At 43.4% G+C, this 17896-nt stretch overlaps 2 protein-coding genes across 4 annotated transcripts in view; one reads left to right on the top strand and one right to left on the bottom strand.

Annotated features, from left to right (window-relative positions):
• Nucleotides 1-8740, bottom strand: part of LOC115139289 (sestrin-1) — a 72162-nt gene extending 63422 nt beyond the window's left edge. Inside the window, exons 1-2 of the mRNA XM_029676489.2 lie at nucleotides 8661-8740; nucleotides 7436-7747 (exon numbers count right to left, since the gene is read on the bottom strand). Coding sequence (XP_029532349.1) covers nucleotides 7436-7714 — 279 coding nt within the window. The 5' untranslated portion in view covers nucleotides 7715-7747; nucleotides 8661-8740. The remainder of the gene's footprint in view (nucleotides 1-7435; nucleotides 7748-8660) is intronic.
• A 536-nt stretch (nucleotides 8741-9276) lies between these two features.
• On the top strand, nucleotides 9277-14267 carry cep57l1 (centrosomal protein 57, like 1). 3 transcript variants are annotated; one of them, XM_029678803.2, is made up of 11 exons: nucleotides 9277-9511; nucleotides 10391-10565; nucleotides 10694-10858; nucleotides 11313-11434; nucleotides 12041-12151; nucleotides 12249-12326; nucleotides 12525-12614; nucleotides 12706-12783; nucleotides 12882-13126; nucleotides 13280-13424; nucleotides 13576-14267. In XM_029678803.2, the coding sequence occupies exons 1-11, from the start codon at nucleotides 9509-9511 to the stop codon at nucleotides 13804-13806; spliced, it is 1443 nt and encodes a 480-aa protein (XP_029534663.1). In that variant the 5' UTR covers nucleotides 9277-9508; the 3' UTR covers nucleotides 13807-14267. The 3 variants fall into 3 exon arrangements, with proteins under 3 accessions (XP_029534663.1, XP_029534661.1, XP_029534660.1); XM_029678801.2 differs by lacking the exon at nucleotides 9277-9511 and adding an exon at nucleotides 9542-10017 and having other exon boundaries at nucleotides 10697-10858; XM_029678800.2 differs by lacking the exon at nucleotides 9277-9511 and adding an exon at nucleotides 9717-10017.
• The last annotated feature ends 3629 nt before the right edge of the window (nucleotides 14268-17896 follow it).

Below are 17896 nucleotides of genomic sequence, written 5' to 3' on the forward strand. Positions count from 1 at the left end.
GGGATGTTGGCCCATATTGACTCCAATACTTCCCACAGTTGTTTCAAGTTGGCAGGATGTCTTTTGGGTGGCAGACCATTCTTGATACACACAGGAAACTGTTTAGCGTGAAAAACCCAGCATTGTTGCAGTTCTTGACACACCATACCCCATTCAAAAGGCACTTCAATATTTTGTCTTACCCATTCACCCTCTGAATGGCACACATACACAATCCATGTCTCAACGCAAAAAAATAAAAACTCCTTTAAGCAGTCTCCTCCCCTTCATCTACACATCAAATGCGCCTATAGTTTTCACCTGGATTCACCTAGCGAGTCTATTACAGAAAGAGCAAGTGTTCCTAATGTTTTGTACACTCAGTGTATGTCAGGTCATTATCACCGCACAGAGGAGAAAAATTGGTGCGACCAAATCATGTGATGATGCTGTCAACTGAAAAAGCTAGTAGCACCAGTCCCACCAGCATAAAAAGCTAGTAGCACCAGTCCCACCAGCATAAAAAGCTAGTAGCACCAGTCCCACCAGCAAAAAGCTAGTAGCACCAGTCCCACCAGCATAAAAAGCTAGTAGCACCAGTCCTACCAGCATAAAAAGCTAGTAGCACCAGTCCCACCAGCATAAAAAGCTAGTAGCACCAGTCCCACCAGCATAAAAAGCTAGTAGCACCAGTCCTACCAGCATAAAAAGCTAGTAGCACCAGTCCCACCAGCATAAAAAGCTAGTAGCACCAGTCCCACCAGCATAAAAAGCTAGTAGCACCAGTCCCACCAGCATAAAAAGCTAGTAGCACCAGTCCCACCAGCATAAAAAGCTAGTAGCACCAGTCCCACCAGCAAAAAGCTAGTAGCACCAGTCCCACCAGCAAAAAGCTAGTAGCACCAGTTCCACCAGCATAAAAAGCTAGTAGCACCAGTATAAAAAGTTAGTATAGAAACCTGCGGGAGATCTGCCCAGAGTCCCAGACCACCGGCTTCTCTTTTCTCTCCATTTCTCTCTATTGATACAGTAAGCAAATACAGGATGAGACACACACACACACACACACACACACACACACACACGAGAGAACGTCCTACCACCATGACGGTACACTAAAAACACATAACAATTCTCTGAAATAATCTCACCATGTCATGCCAAACAAAACTCATCAAGCAACAGTCGTATATAGCAGTAGCTTCCCCCTACCCCCCTTTCAAAGCAGCAGGACTCCTCAAAAAGGCAACAGTCTAATATAGCAGTAGCTTCCCCCTACCCCCTTTTCAAAGCAGCAGGACTCCTCAAAAAGGCAACAGTCGTATATAGCAGTAGCTTCCCCCTACCCGCTTTTCAAAGCATACAAAAAGACAATGCATCAGCCTAAAAATCCACTCGAACCTTTAAAAAGGAAAAACAAGAACAAGAGGGGAAACAAGTTGTAATCGTCTTCTGCCTGTAGGGCCTCCTTGGCCTTTCATGTGAAAGGAGAGAGGCCGGGCCTGACTGCCTGAGCGCCTGACTGTGGTTCTATTCCTGGGTGGAGGGACGCCAGACGGAGCACAGCAGACTAGGCCAGGCCATATCATTAATTAATCACAGGTTTGTGTTTATTACCACGGCTGCTGAGCCATGCTAAAGAAACATAATTGGCTAAATAATGTGTAAAAAAAATGTAAAGCATCACAGCTGACACTTCCTCCCTTAATACAAAGGAGTTGTTTAATCTAACTGCTTAACTACTTATCTGTACATGGAATTGTATTTTTAATTTTTATTTTTTTATATAAGACAAAAATCTTTACAGGAAAATGCCACAGGCACTATCTAATGTGTGGAGACATTTCACTGCAGCTAACGTAGAAGGAAAAGCTGTGTACATTTGCAAATACTGTGCCAAATCATAAGTGAAAAATGCAACAAAGATGCAGAATCATCTGGCCAAGTGCATAAAGTTCCCTCAGAGCTCACAACAAGCAAACTCTTGAAAAGAAGTAGAGGGACTTTTGTCAGATGCGATGGGGGTTCAATATTCCCTTTCTTTTGTTGTTCAGTGAAATCATCCCATGTGACGACTCAACTCACTGAATTAAAGTTCAATTCGTAACTAAAATTGTTTGTTTTTTTCTATTGGAAGGATTTAATTATTTGCAATTATGTCTACTTATGATGAGGTAAAAGGTTGTCGTCTCCATATGATATGGTAAATATATCCAATGGAAAAAAAATAATCTATATTTAAATGGTATTCATATTCATTTGCATATATTCACCTTAATTCCCACAGAAAGTTTCCACCTCTGAATATTCCCCAAAATGTGCAACGCTATTTCAGGTTGGGGGTTAGCGGGTAACAAATGCTTCATAGCATAACTCAGAGACCCCGCACAGCGCCTGTTGTCTAACAATAAGAAAAGTATGAACATGTATGCTCTCACTACTGTAAGTCGCTCTGGATAAGAGCATCTGCTAAATAACTCAAATGTAGATAGTGGATGAAATGCAGTTCTTAGACTAAGGAACACAGTGACCACACTGAGCTGATCAGTCTAACCGTGCCTTTCATAGACTTTGTACTTTCTCTCTGTGTGTGTAAAGAAGCTGTGCTCCTACATGCATTGACTCAACCACCAATGAAAGCACAACGCTTTAACAAGACCAGTGTGACCTTCTGACCAATGTTGCTTACGTTGACCATGTCTACTGAACTGCCTGGGTAAGATGTTCTGACCTCCGAGTGTTGACCTCTCTGAACCCCTTATACAGAGCCAGCTTGTGAGAACTCGACCTTCCTGCCCACCCCTACTCCCCCGCAACATGCTCTCCTAACCCTTCACCCCCAGCAGTCTCCAGTACTGGAGGAACACAACACCAGAAAAACCACAGACCACTCCCTTCCCTGCAACTGTCAACACACTGTCCTACAAATGCAAAGGCTGCCTCCTTGGAAAACATAGCACATGACAGCTGCTTGTTTTAGGTCGAAGGCAATTCTGCAACTGGCAGATAGTATGTTAGGCTGCATACACAGTGCATTTGGAATGTATTCAGACCCGTTGACATTTTCCACATTTTGTAACGTTACAGCCTTATTCTAAAATGGATCTACACAAAACACACACACTACCCTATGACAAAACAGAAACTGTTTAGAAAATGTTAGCAAATATATTTACTTAAGTATTTAGAACCATTTGTTGAAGCATCTTTGGCAGCATTCCACCATCAAGTCTTCTTGGGTATGACGCTAGAAGCTTGGCACACCTGTATTTGGGGAGTTTCTCCCATTCTTCTCTGCAGATCCTCTCTAGCTCAGTCAGGCTGGATGGGGAACATCGCTGCACAGCTATTTGTAGGTCTCTCCAGAGATGCTCGATCGGGTTCAAGTCCAGGCCACTCAATGACATTGAGACTTGTCCTGAAGCCACTCCTGCGTTGTCTTGGCTGTGTGCTTAAATGGTTGTTGTTCTGTTGGAAAGTGAACCTTCACCACAGCCAGAGGTCCTCAGCGCTCCGTTCATCTTTCCCTTGATCCTGACTAGTCTCCCAGTCCCTGCCACTGAAAAACATCCCCACAGCATGATGCTGCCAACACCATGCTTCACTGTAGAGATGGTGCCACATTTCCTCCAGACGTGACGCTTGGCATTCAGGCCAAAGGGTTCAATCTTGGTTTCATCAGACCAGAGAATCGTGTTTATCATGGTCTGAGAGTCTTTAGGTGCCTTTTGGGAAACTCCAAATGAGCCGTCATGTGCCTTTTATTGAAGAGTGGCTTCCGTCTGGCCACTCTACCATAAAGGCCTGATTGATGGAGTGCTGCAGAGATGGTTGTCCTTCTGGAATGCTCTCCCATCTCCACAGAGGAACTCTGGAGCTCTGTCAGAGTGACCATCGAGTTCAGGGTCACGTCCCTGACAAAGGCTCTTTTCCCTCCGATTCCTCAGTTTGGCCGGGCGTCCAGCTCTAGGAAGAGTCTTGGTGGTTCCAAACTTCTTCCATTTAAGAATGATGGAGGCCATTGTGTTTTTAGAGACCTTCAATGCTGTACAAATGTTTTGGTAGGCTTCCCCAGATCTGTGCATCGACACAATCCTGTCTCAGAGCTCTACGGACAATTCCTTCGAACTCATGGCTTGTTTTTCAATCTGACATGCACTATCAACTGTGATACTTTATATAGACAGGTGTGTGCCTTTGCAAATCATGTCCAATCAATTTAATTTACCACAGGTGAACTCCAATCAAGTTGTAGAAACATCTCAAGGATGATCAATGGAAACTGGATGCACCGGAGCTCAATTTCAAGTCTCAAAGCAAAGGGACTGAAAACGATGTAGATAAAGTATTTATGTTTATTTTTAATACATTTGCATGAATAAATAAAAAACATTGCTGTTATTATGGGAGTGTGTAGATTGATTAGGACAAATATTTATTTAATCCGTTTTAGAAAGCTGTAACAACAAAATGTGGAAAAAGTCGAGGGGTCTTAATTAATACTTCCCAAATGCACTGTAAATTAGACTATTTCTATATAAAAACACAACCTACATTTACAAACACATTAATCTCTCAGGTGTCAATACTTTATTCTACTTCATTCTTGAAAGGATGCTACATAATAAAATAAAAAAAGACCCTTCAGAACAGTCTACTTACAGTACCTTACTGTGAGAGCATGTAAACTATACATCACTGATATAATCCCTGGATTAAGTACAGGGGTATTATAGAAGCATTCTTCTCACCAAGCAGGACATCCTCACATTTGAGACTATTGTTGGAAGGGGACTGCCTGTATGATTAGACTGACCTGCCGGCCTGCCCTGTGCTCTCCAAGACTCTCTCTTATATCAGCAGAATTAGAAAAGCCCCCCCCCCCCCCATCTTAAACGGGGATATGTGTGGGGATGGGCGACCAGAACACAGGGAGGCTAAGGGAGCCGCAGACGTGCAGGACTCATAAACGCAACCTTTGGCAAGACCTCAACAATTGCAGCTTAAGATAATTTGGAAATACCAGACGGTGGTGCGTACCCTCGGCGGCACTGCTAAACCGCAAAGCCGCTTTCTCTATGCTGTGTCCCTCGTGCTTTTACTCACTCTATCATCCAGATACACACAAACATGAATTATACCCAGAACCTAACAGGGTTTTTTCTATGAATAACATCCTGAGCCATATCCTCATGAGCTTTTCTAATTGTTTGTTTGTTATAGACATATCATGTCAGCTGTTTTTAGCTGGAGAGGATACAGGCTGTGTACACCAGCTCAGGTTAAATGAATAATAATTTACGGCCTATTCTATAAAGTGCAGTGTTCAGCCCATTTCCCCATGCATGCAACACATTACAATATTTATGTAGTCAGACACCCTTAGGATGATTAACAAGGCAAAGTTCCCCTATGCCCTGACCCAGTTTTGTCTGTAGCTTTGGGTCATTTTTAAACAAAAAATGTACAGGAGACAGACAGGGTCAAGATCAGAGGTTGGCTTATCATTACTTTCCCTTGGTGCCTTGCGGTTACATCGTTTTGTACCGTGTTCAGTCGTCAATAACACAGTTTCTAATCCGGTTCCAGCCAGGAGAGCCTTCTGCATTATAATAGCGTACAGTAATCTCCATCCATTGACACTGTAGCCCATCCTCATACCTGTCAATGATGAGCCATTGGGTTCTGAGGTATTCACGCACAGGGGTTAATAACCAGACAACAATAACAAAAAGAGATCACTTGTAATGGCCTAGCTACATGATGGCATGAGGCAGGCTGTGGTCTATCTTTGATGGTTGTCTCGCGACAAACTGCACATGTGCAGGCCGTCAAAACAAAGGCACTCCTTCAATATAAAGCTGTTTGACTAAAAATGAAAATGTGTCAGTTTGTAACTTTCACAAGGTTGGAGTAACATATTCAACTATTTAAGACAATGGCTCCAATCTAGGTTGTGCCTTTAGATTTGGACAAAATTCAAAACTAAAAAAAGTTAGAATTTCTCACTACTCTCATTGACTTCTCATACTCCAAACCCCAGCCTGCTTGATCTGTCTTGCAAGCATTCCAGGAAGTCTTTTGATCATGGCCGGCCCACTCATTAGCCAGGATTAGGCGGCATTTTCTGAGCTAAACTGACTAAGACGCATCTCCAACAACAAAAATTCTCTCACCCACTTGCATATGGTCTTTTTAGGTGAGCACTGATGCCGCCCTGTGATAAGCAGTGCCGCCTTTGTCAAAGGGGCACCAAATATTTTGCTTGTCCATTCCCAGCACGCCACGCCGTGTAACTCTACACATCGCTGCGGCACTCCACCAACATTCAGTCAAAAATACAATCTAATATAAATCATGTAGCAGATATAGGATATGGTAGAAAGAGTATGTGGCCTTTTCTGTAGCCCACAGGGTGGAGATCAAATGTATGACAACGTAATGAGACTTTTTACGTCATGCAGGTTTCACTGATCAAATAGCCAAACCTAAATGGCACCCAGTCAAATAAAAAGAATGTGCTGTCATGTTAAAAATAACATATCCTAAAAACAGGACAGATCAATGTAAAATGGACAATCACAACTGAGGAGTTTCACCCCATTGTCATTATTAGTGGTTTCAAGTTTGTATCCGGCAATTTTTCACAAGCTGATCATAGCGGGAAAAAATATAATACTTCTGCATTTCCCACTGTGTAAACACATTACAAATAGGCTCACGATACCTGCTGACAAAGTTGGGTAGTTGATATTCAGAGCTTAAATTAGATAAATATATTAGTCACAGAAATCAGGATTAATAAAGCCAATGCAACGCATGTTTTACAAATGGTGGGCCTACCACATGGACGGGCATTCATAAAAGTACATTGGGGGCCTACATGGCTGACGTCTTTTGGATGTCTTTTTGGTCCTGTCCGGACTTATTTTTTGTGTTTTACAAACAGTAGGCTTACCACACAGATGGGAATTCATACAATTATATTTCAGGCAATACTGTAGGCACCTCATTAAGCACGGATCGAAGCCGACACCTTTTGGAAGTCTTTTTATGGCGCAGTCCGGACCGGCCTTGATTTCCACATCCATAGACATCGATTTTTTTGTCCAGACCAAATCTGAACCAACCATAGACATCTAAATTTGGTTCAGATTTTGTCCGGTCTGGACCAGCCTTGATTATAATTATAACTATAAATGATGTATTTTCAACTTTCATTCAGAACCTAAATTGAACCTAATTCAACTACTGGAAAATATGTCTTTTAGCTTACTGGGGCTATTCTAGTTCTGCATTTTTTGGGGTCCTGCCTAGGGCTGCAGAACAGCAAGGACCAGCCCTGCTCGCAATGTTGCACCTCTGGGCTTAGAAACTCTGTGGTGGTGGTACAGCCACTGCCGTATAATATCAGACAGCACCACATCTGTCGACCTCGCGATGCGTGTTCTCCTACCTGAACGTTCTGCAGCAGCCAAACACATCGTTCTCTGACGTCATCGAAAGGGCACCGCTTGGACAGCATGAGTAGACGGGCCAGGATGTCGTTCAGGTCGCTGGTGAGGTGCCCTGCAGTAGCTACAGGCGAGGGGACGGTGGCTGGTATCGGCCCTATACTCTCCACTCTCCGCATCACCTCCTGGCTGATGTGCTCCATTGCTGTGCCTCTGGATCTCGGGTCACGGCTGCCCAGAGCCTCCCATCTGGCTGTGGCATCCTGATCCTGGATGTCCATCTTATTCTGATTCTCTTGATTTCTCGTGGCAGGCTATAATATGAAGTGCATGAAATACCAACCGTTTGCTGTCAAATACCCAGATGGTAAAATATTTTATGTACACCCTACGTTAGCATCCCCAAAATGCATTCAATAGACCATTCAACTACAAATATTTATGAAAATTCTAAAACAATGTCAGTCAACTTCAACAATGCAACTAGAGAGTTGACATTGATAATTCAAATGAGAAACAAAATACTTTGACTGGATAAAAAGGACATTGTATGCATTGCCAAGATGCTTCTGTGTGTGTGTGTGTGTGTGTGTGTGTGTGTGTGTGTGTGTGTGTGTGTGTGTGTGTGTGTGTGTGTGTGTGTGTGTGTGTGTGTGTGTGTGACCAGTGAAAGGGAACGGACAAAAAAAACATGCGGGCGTATCAATGGACAATACAGACAACTTTTCTTCCCTTCCAACCTGTACGGAGAACACTGAGAAAGCCAGTCGTTTGTTTACCAGAAAGTTACTGCCAACAAAGAAAGCCTAGTTGTACAGTACTGCTGCTGAGAACAACAAGCTAGCTGTAGCTACAACGCTAGTTAGCCGTTTTGCAGTCCGTTGGCAGCTAGTAATGTTGTTCAACATGCAAAAATAAAAACATGTTTCCTATGTACTTCCAAAATGTTTGGCACTGATCTGACAGAATCCACATCCATTGCACTTTGTTTTTGTAGTCTCATTATCTAGTTATAAATGTGTGGTATCTGGTTTACAAGGCAGGTTTGGTTAGCTAGCCAAAATGCCCATTCAATCTTTTCTCGCCCTCTCTGTCTTAAGCCTTTTAACAGTAGCTAGCTGGTTACAAAACAGGAATATCGTACAAATATCTATAACATAACGGCAGTTATATACCCTCCTTTTCAGTACATTTTACAAACGAAGGGTGTCATTCACAAATACTTACTTGATTCACATTATTTTGCACAGATCTTGCAGCCGTAGGACGTCTTGAGTCTGCACTGAAATACGGAGGCAGATTTCATTATACAGAGCAGCAACTTGAGTTGACAGTTGATTGGAAAGACTCATGTCCAATGGTCTACTGCATAATACAAAGAAGGAGGATCTATGCAGATCTTCACCAATAGGTATGGTGTACGGCGTGCCCATAACCACGCCAGGGGAAACATGGGAGTTTGATTATTTTAGCAATCGGACCCACATAAAAAACGGGAATGAACAGGTATTAAAAAATACACTTCCCAGCAAACATAGGGATTGTTGTTGCGCAGAGCCTCCCCTTCCCCTTGTTTATCATAAATGTAAGTTAACAACATTTTTAGAAGTGAACACATCCCCCACTTTGCTTTTACACAGACAAGCAATTCAAAACCTCAGGTGACACAGACATTTAAATAATATTTGCAACAGTGCCACCATTACAACTCTTTGAATATAGACATTTGTATTTTTATATATGAAAATATAGTGCCATTCACAAGAGTAAGGAGAGAATGCCATCATCGTTTGAGGTTTTTGCCATAATTTGGACTAAACATCCGGCCAGGGTGTCTGTGATGGGGAGATTACCACAGTGGGACGTGGGCAAACTGCTGTCTCATTCAAGACAGTCACCAGGTGGCTAGTGCCAGACAGGCACATGCTATTCCGTTCCTTTATAAACGTACCACAAAGCTCTGAAAACCCATACGTGTGCATGTGAAGAAATCTGCGCATTCATCTGCATCTCATCATCGTCATCATCATCATCTGCAAACAGGCTGCCTGCCTCCCAGCTTTGACAGCTTTCTGATGGTATGAAAATATAATTTTCCGACTAATATTCTCCATGGCCAAATATTTTGCATAATTTGGTTGAAGGGCCACTTCAATCAATTGAATCATTGGTTCAGACTTTGTAACACATGGCAGAGGGGCTTTTAAATCTTGTTAGACTGATAAATTCATACATTTAAGTTATGCTCCGGTTCCAAGCGCATTTGATTAATATATTATAATGGGTCTGCATTACAGTATTATTTTATCCCTACATCTGTTGTAGCAGACAATCTTTTGAGTGGCTAGTGCCTAGAATAAAGTGTGCGCAGGGAACCCACTGCGCAGGCTGAACCAGAGAGCGGTAAAAGGAAGAGTGTAGGAGGGAAATGTTTAATTGTAAGAACTGCCTGCTGTCATCGTTTGGAAGTTTAGCCATACAAAGTCAACAAATCGGAACCAGATAAATAATACATGTCATATATTTGTATTTTATTTCGAGGGTATTTTTTCTACCATTACATATGGAGGCTTATCAAGATCAGGTGAGACAATTTCATAGCTAAGTTAGCAAAATAACTCTAGACATGCTTCGTGTTAGCTAACGTTAGTTAGTCAACACATAGCTAACTGGAAAGCTATCCTTCCTCGTAACTAACGTTAGCTAGCTAGCGATGCAAGTGCTGCTGTTTGCAGCCGGTTATCTTTGTTTGGGTCATGGTTGTCACGCTAGCTACTGAGACTAGCTTGCTAAAAGGAACAATGGAACGTTCGATGTGTTTCCAGGAGAGTTTGTTTGTCTTTTTGAAAACAGCTGCGTTGCCACCTTGCTAAGACTGGGCACGTTAGCACTCTTGTGGGTGGTCTTCATGCTGGTGTCTTTGCTAAGTCATTAAACCATGCTGCTTTTATATCTAGTTGCTGGACTCCCCTTCCAAAAATAGTTACATAGGGAGCTACTACCAGCCTCCAGATAGGCTGTCACCTCCTTCATATGTCTGGGAAGCCCCTGCACCCCTTACCAAGACGGTCATGAACTTGCAGAACATCACTCCGCAGGTGTATCGGACTACGCCTGATGCTGGCAGCAAAGGTAGGCACAATGTAGACAATGAAATGCCTTTACTTCTGGGACTGTCTGCTGTTCTAGGTCCTTGGTCTAACTATTATGCATATGGTTGTAGCTTGGTTACTAACTGTAGGTGTTTTGCTCCCCGGTAGCAGTCATTGCTGCTCTCAAGACCCTCCAGGAGAAGATCCGTCGTCTGGAGCTGGAAAGGAAGCAGGCTGAGAAGAACGTGAAACAGTTCTCCCAGGCAGCCCATGGATATGCGTGCTCCATCACTCCATGCAACACTACAGAAACAGATGGCTCCAGGAAGAAAGGTACTTGACTTTGAGACTATATACTGTATATCCGCAACTCACTCTCTGTGCCTCTTGTTTTTTTTAAGGGGGGTAGATCAGCTTTAATATTGCAGATAGATTGTATCTTCCATCAATGTAATTGTCTGCATCACTTCCAATCCCCCATATATATTCCTTTATTACTTTCTAACCCTACCACCCCTCCCCTAATTTGAGTAAACTAGTGAACAACAACACTTACAGCTTATACATACTATATACATTTTATGGACACAGTCTATTTTACAATAGTTATCTTTTGTTTGTTTTTACACCCGTTCTTCCTCAACCTCTCCCATCTATTGCTGATGTCCATCTGGTTGGATTTCTATTTGCCATGTCTGTGCCTCTTGTTGCTCTGTACTCAGAATGATGCTTATGGTGATAAGGAACTATGTCTAATCTCTCACTCCTGTTTTTTGTCTGTGTTAAGAGCGGGTCACTCCGCTTCAGTCTGCGGAAGCTCGCTGTCAGCTCCTTGAGAAGCAGCTGGACTACATGAGGAAGATGGTGGAGAATGCAGAGAAGGACAAGAACACTCTGACTGAGAAACAGGTACATGCCACTAAGGGTGTGTTCATAAACTCACTCTGGCTATCGACTCTGATTTCAGAGCACTTTCATATGAGTGTGTCAGAGCGCAGAATAACTTGTGAATTTTACAAACGCGCAACACTTGCTGAGTATGGCCGGTGTCAGTCAATGTCAGCAAAAAAAACGTAATTCAATTGTTGTCAGGAGCACAGTTACAGACACCAACACTCTATATAACATGAAAACAGCCTAACCAGCTGTGTTAGCTAGGGTGAGTACAATGGTCAGACTGTGTTGTCCTCTCATTTGTGTCTAGAAATAGCTAGCAAACTAGCCAAATTAAACCAGATAGCTTGGGTGCTTGACTGCTCGGATCAAACCTACTCCTCGGCCAGAGCGTCCAGTGTGGCTCTGAACCCCCCGAGAGCAAAACGCTCTGAATTTATGAATGGACAATCTGACAACGCTCTGAATTTACGAACACCCAGAGCACAGCTGTCCATAGATATAGCTGAATGTGAATCTGCTGGCCTCTGTTCACCAGTTCCTCATCGTCTAGGCAGACATGTTGCATGTTATTTTTGCTGCATCAGACTAGATTAACACGTGTCTGTTTATCCATTGGAGTTGTCCCTTCAGAGGCTTCAGAACAGCTCTGATGCCCACACTCCGCTGGAGAAGCTGGAGAAACTGGAGAGGGACTGTCTGAAACTGTCCAAGACACAGTCTGTGGCTGAGGTAACCAATGGTGCTTTGGTTGAATGAGGCGTAACTAACCATAGTCTGTGATGGTAAATCAAAAGTTAATCTCTCATATTTCCTCTGTTGTCCTCAGAGGAAAATTGAGCTGCTGGAACAGAAACTCCTGGAAGAGGAACACGAGCGGAAACTTGTGCAGGAGAAAGCAGATGAGGTTAGTGTAATAACACATACACAAGCAGTGGTGTAGTGGAGGCTAAACAGTTTTAACTTTATTTTATTTTGCGATAGCGGTTACCCGCCTTTTGCGGAAAAATACATTGAAAGTATAGGGAACGTTACTTTTTTCATCATGACCGATGATCGGACACACAAGGTTCCACTTTTATCAAGCCCAAACATCCTTTAACAGCTGCAGAGGGAGCTGGAGACCAACCTCCGCCTGTGTCCTGCAGTCCCGGATGAGGTTAAACCAAAGAAGAAGTCCAAGAATGCCTTCAAGGTACTACATTCAATAACCAGAACTTAATGACGTGCACTGCAATTAACTTTATTTTGTGCTACATAACAATGTCTGAACATTTCCTCTCCAGAAAACAAGTTTGGTGCGGCAAGAGGCCCCAGCACCACCATGTTTCCCCAAAAATAAACTGCCCTTCGTAGCTGGAACAGTACGTCTGCATTTTACTTTGCAAGAATTTATTGGGTTTGTTGAGAGAATCCCTCTGTGACTGAGCTCTACATCTCTCCCTATCTTTCTCTCTCTTAGTCGACAAGCCCCAGCCACTCGGTGCATGCTAACATGCAGAGTGTCCTCCACATGATGAAGCACCACCAGCCCCACCTGTGTGAGCGGGTGCGTTCCCTGCGCAGGTCTGGCTCCGCTGGGGCCAGGAGAGCCCTCCATAGGGCCCCATCCACCTTCTCCTCTCCCCCTGGACCGGCAGATTCTGCTCTGGGCTCTCTGTCTGAGCTACTGCTGGCACTGCAGGATGAACTGGGACAGATGAGCTTGTGAGTACTACCACTAGCTAAGAGTGTGTGTGTGTTTGTGGACAATGTGTATGCAGGTTTCTGACTGATTTTGAGGGGGCTGATAGTGTGTTAACATTAATTATTAAACACACATTACTGAGCGTGTTTAATATTTCTGTCTGTGTAATTCAGTGAGCACCAAGAGCTGGTTTGTCAAATGGATGAGACGCGGCGTCGGGACACCAGGGAGGACCTGGAGAGGGAGCTAGAGCTGCTGGTCAAGAGAATGGAGGAGAAGGGATCTCAGATCACCAAGCTCCGCAAACACCAGCAGACTGTACGTACATAATACTGCAGAGATGGTGTTGGGAGGAATGAGGGGATGTTCTGCATCTGCAGGAGGGGTAGGGAGGAGGATAACTGGACTTTTTTTTGACACTTCTAATAATACTGTATGACCTCTCCCTGTGTTTCCTCTCCCCACTCAGGTGGACAAACTTACACAGAACCCCCAGAAACCTCGTCGGCGGGCGACAAGTGAGGATGGCAGGGCTAAGGGGGGGAGTGGGGTGAGATCCTTGCCCCCCTCTCCAGTTAAGACCACCTCACGGGGGGGTAAGAGAACTGGGGTGGGTCAGGAGGAGAACCTCCAGCTGCTCAGAGAGACCCAGAGACTCTGCACTAGCCTAAAGAAAGATGACATCACCTGGGAGACATAGCTAGGGCAGCATGTATCAGAGCTGGAATCTGAAGGACCCCTCTGTACAGGTTCATCTCAAACCATACTGGATTATATACAAATTATGACCAATGGGCGATGGAGATGAAAGCCTGCATACATAGGGGTCCTTCAGGACTGACTTCGGGAGCCACAGAAGCAAAGCATTGTGGATCCCCCATTGTGGTTTTCAGCTTCTGCATTGTCAGATGTTTTCTAAACAGATATTTATGACCAATGAATGTCTCACCTTGAAGAATAAACATTTTATATCCAAGAGTTTTCTCTCTTGCGAGCTTTGAAGTGATGCGTTGGGGCATATTTTATTTCAATTATATTATTGTATTTGAAGTTACTTTTTATTACTTGTATTTGTTTTGCATGTTTGTTTTGTTATACACATTGTACATGTACAAAAATAGTCATGTTTTTGTCTAATAAACACTTAATATAACAGCGTCAGACTTTTGTTTTACCTCAACCTTTTTGTGTGATTTTCATTCATCTATTAAAGCCAGATTTGGCCAGACTACTTCAATTCAATGTTTTGTGCCCTAATGGTCACATACAGTCCATATCCACTAGATGGTGATGTTTCTCCTGGATAGGAAACTAGAGGTAAGAAGAGGCCACCATTTATATTTGTAATTTTAGGGCCTCCAGCCCTACTACAGTTAGTGATTTATTTCAGCTTGTGAAATTATGACTTACTTATACAGTATTTCTTTACAATACATTAATAGACAACTGACATTCCCCTATTGTTCTCCAGTATGAAACCTTGCCTAGACAAGGTATTATGAAACCTATTGACACTTACCATAAGGCCTACTGCGTAGGGTATGAACAGCTTCATAATACCCAATATAAGCATCATACGGCTGGCTTCCTTATCTGAAAGTCAACCCATGCGGTTTGTTCTGTTTGAGAAAGCTTATGTCAACAGCAACAGACAGCTGGCCAACAGCAGCACGAAGGAGCATCTATGTCTTTCTGACCACAGGAATACTGAGGTGGTGCAGTACAGTTAGCTTGGGTGCCAGTCCTTCTCCATAAGGTGGAGGTTGGAAATAGCAGAAACAGACTAGCACACAGACTGACTCAATGTGAGACAGGCTGGAGTTGGGAATGTAGACTAAGTGAGACTTGAGATGAGCTTTCAGTCTTTGTTTCCATTCACAGTGGCCTCAAAGCTCAGGGGACACCAGATATGTGATATGCAAGAGGACTTAGAACCCCCATAGAGGAAGGTTGAGTGAACCAAGTCTATTCTCCAAAACAAGCACACACAAAACTGTACACTCTGTTAACAGTATATACAGTCTTGTGAAAAAGAAAGTACACCCTTTAGAAAGTGGTATTTTTTAAAACATATTTGGACACATGGATATTTGGGCTAAATTCCAAACACATTTATTGATAAAGGTAACCCGATTTAACAAATAACACACACAAAAAAATACTTTGAAAATGTTATGCAATTAAAATAAACAAAATACAATTTTCTTAAGCAGAAAAAATGTGAACACCCCTAGCTTTACCATCACCTAAAATGGCTAGAATTAGAATCAGGTGCACCAAAACAGGTGCAAATTATTAGGAATTCATTAGAGCACCTTGGACCCAGCCTTCCATAAAGATTAGAAACTTGGTCTGGTTTGGTTTTAACCGTATTGCTGTGTGATAACACATCACGCCAAGATGAAAACACCTCCAAGGCCCTCAGAAGAAACATTATTGATGCCAGTGAGTCTGGGAAGGTTTACAAATCCATTTCCAAGCAATCAAAGTACATCATTCCACTGTCCGATGGATCATCTAGAAATGGAGAAAACTCCAGACCACTGGCAATCTACCTAGGACAGAGCGTCCCACCACATTCTGACCAAAGATGCCCATAGACGTCTCTAAGAACCCCAGGGTAACAATAAGGGATCTACAGACCTCTTGCCATAATCAGTGTCGAAGTGCATGAGTCAACTGTCAGAAAGAGACTGCACAAACTTGGCCAATATGGGAGGTCAGGAAGGAAGAAGCCTCTGCTCTCAAAAAAGAATGTCAAGACTGACATTTGCCAGACAACACCTGGGTAAAGACCAAAACTACTGTAACATTGTGCTCTGGACAGATGAGTCAAAGGTGGAGTTGTTTGCCCGCAATGCCAGACGCCATCTTTGACAAACTAAACACGGCCTTTGAACAGAAGAACCTCAAACCAACCCTAAAGCATGGAGGCGGTGGCATTATGGTTTATGGCTGCTTTGCTGCCTGATGGCCTGGCCAACTTGCCATCATTTAGTCAACCATGAATTCCATATTTTACCAGAGAATTCTTGAGGAGAATGTGAGGCCATCTGTCAAAAAGCTGAACCGAACATGGATCCTTGCAATAGGACAATGATACAAAAGTAAAGCTACAACCGAATGGCTCAAAAAGAAGAAATGGAGGTTTATGGAATGGCTGAGTCAAAGCCAAGATCTCAATCCTGTCCAAATGCTGTGGGGGAACTTGAAGTGGGCCTTGCATGCAAGAAATCCCTCGAACATGACACGGTTGACGCAGTAGAATGGGAAAACATTTCTCAGTCGATACAAGAGACTGATAGACAGTTACAAGAAACGGCTACATTAAGTTATTTCAGCCAAAGGGGGCAACACCAGCTATTGAAGCTAGGGGTGTACTTATTTTTCCCACTATGGATTTGCATTTCTGTTGATTTTTTTTGATGAATAAATGATTGCAAAGTATAATGTTTCATTGGTTAAATTAGGTTCCCTTTATCGGTCAAGTGAAGTGAAGACTACATATCCATCTGTCCAAATATTTACAAAAAAATACAACTTTCCAGGGGGCGTACTTACTTTTTCACATGACTGTATACACACCATTGACTTATACACACGCGCACACACACACAGTGCTCCTTCTCTCATTCTCTATCGACACAAGATAAAATGGTGGAAAAGCATTGCCCATCACTGATGGGACGGATGATGATGATGGCAGACATTCGTTAGCAGTGATCCTAGACTGACTGGGGATTTCTATACAGTAATCACCTGCTATGTTATGGGCTGGGCTCTGCCCATAGGGGCTGGAGAAGCCAAGAGCTCTGCCTAATCCAGTGCCAGCAAATCAGCAGGGTGTGTGTCTTCATACTGTGACTACAATTTGAGCTATAAAAAACACTTTTACAGAATCATGTCAAGTTCAGAATGATTAGTTATCCCAGGGAGAGAGCCTCATCTTAACATTTGACCATGGTTTTGTGTCATTGTCGTCATACCCAGCAAACAGACACACAGGGAGGCTTTGTCTCAGTCTCAGACATTACCCATGTAATGACCTCAGTCCTCAGCCACTCCCCAGACACCAAAACACTCTGTGGTCCAACCATTAATCGACCCCAACTCTGGTCCTTAAGCTGCAGGTGTGTGTGTGTGGTCAAATTTGTATCCCTAGGGCGGTGGTCTGCTTTCCCAGGGTTCAATTGAAATTAAAACCTAAATTGTAAAAGTTAAAAAGGCAGACATGGCCGGCTTGGTCTCTACCCCGACCTGAACTGGCTGTACAGGGCCCTGAGTCATGGGAGATGAGTTCAGCTGGCACTCATTGTTTTTACCGTCCATTTGATTCACTTCTACATATCTGCCATCACTGGGTTCTGGTATTTTCTGTGTGATTTGGAGCTCACTGCATCTCACCGCACACAGAGCGGGTCAGAGAGAGCAGTACTGAATCCAGTGGTTTGTCTCATACTGTTTTATTAGATTATCGAATAGCACTGGGAGCAGAAATCAAGTTAGCTCAGATGAGCCCTGGCCTTTGTCTAGCTTTCCCTCCCATCTCACCATCATTTAATCTCTCTCCCCCACCAGACTCACCCACTCCCATACATTCTCTTATTTTCTCCCCCTTTTCACTCTCTCAACTCCCTTACTCCATTTCCCTTTCCATTCTCTCACCTCCCTCTATTACTTTCTTTCTCTCCCTCCTGCTCTATCTCCTGACCAGTGGACAAAGCAGAGTGGTGTCGGTAGCAGCCAGAGTGGGAGGCCAGAGTAATGTCTGTATTCTGCCAGGGCCAGGT

The sequence above is a fragment of the Oncorhynchus nerka genome, linkage group LG13 (genome assembly GCF_034236695.1).
Source record: "Oncorhynchus nerka isolate Pitt River linkage group LG13, Oner_Uvic_2.0, whole genome shotgun sequence".
Classification (NCBI taxonomy): domain Eukaryota; kingdom Metazoa; phylum Chordata; class Actinopteri; order Salmoniformes; family Salmonidae; genus Oncorhynchus; species Oncorhynchus nerka.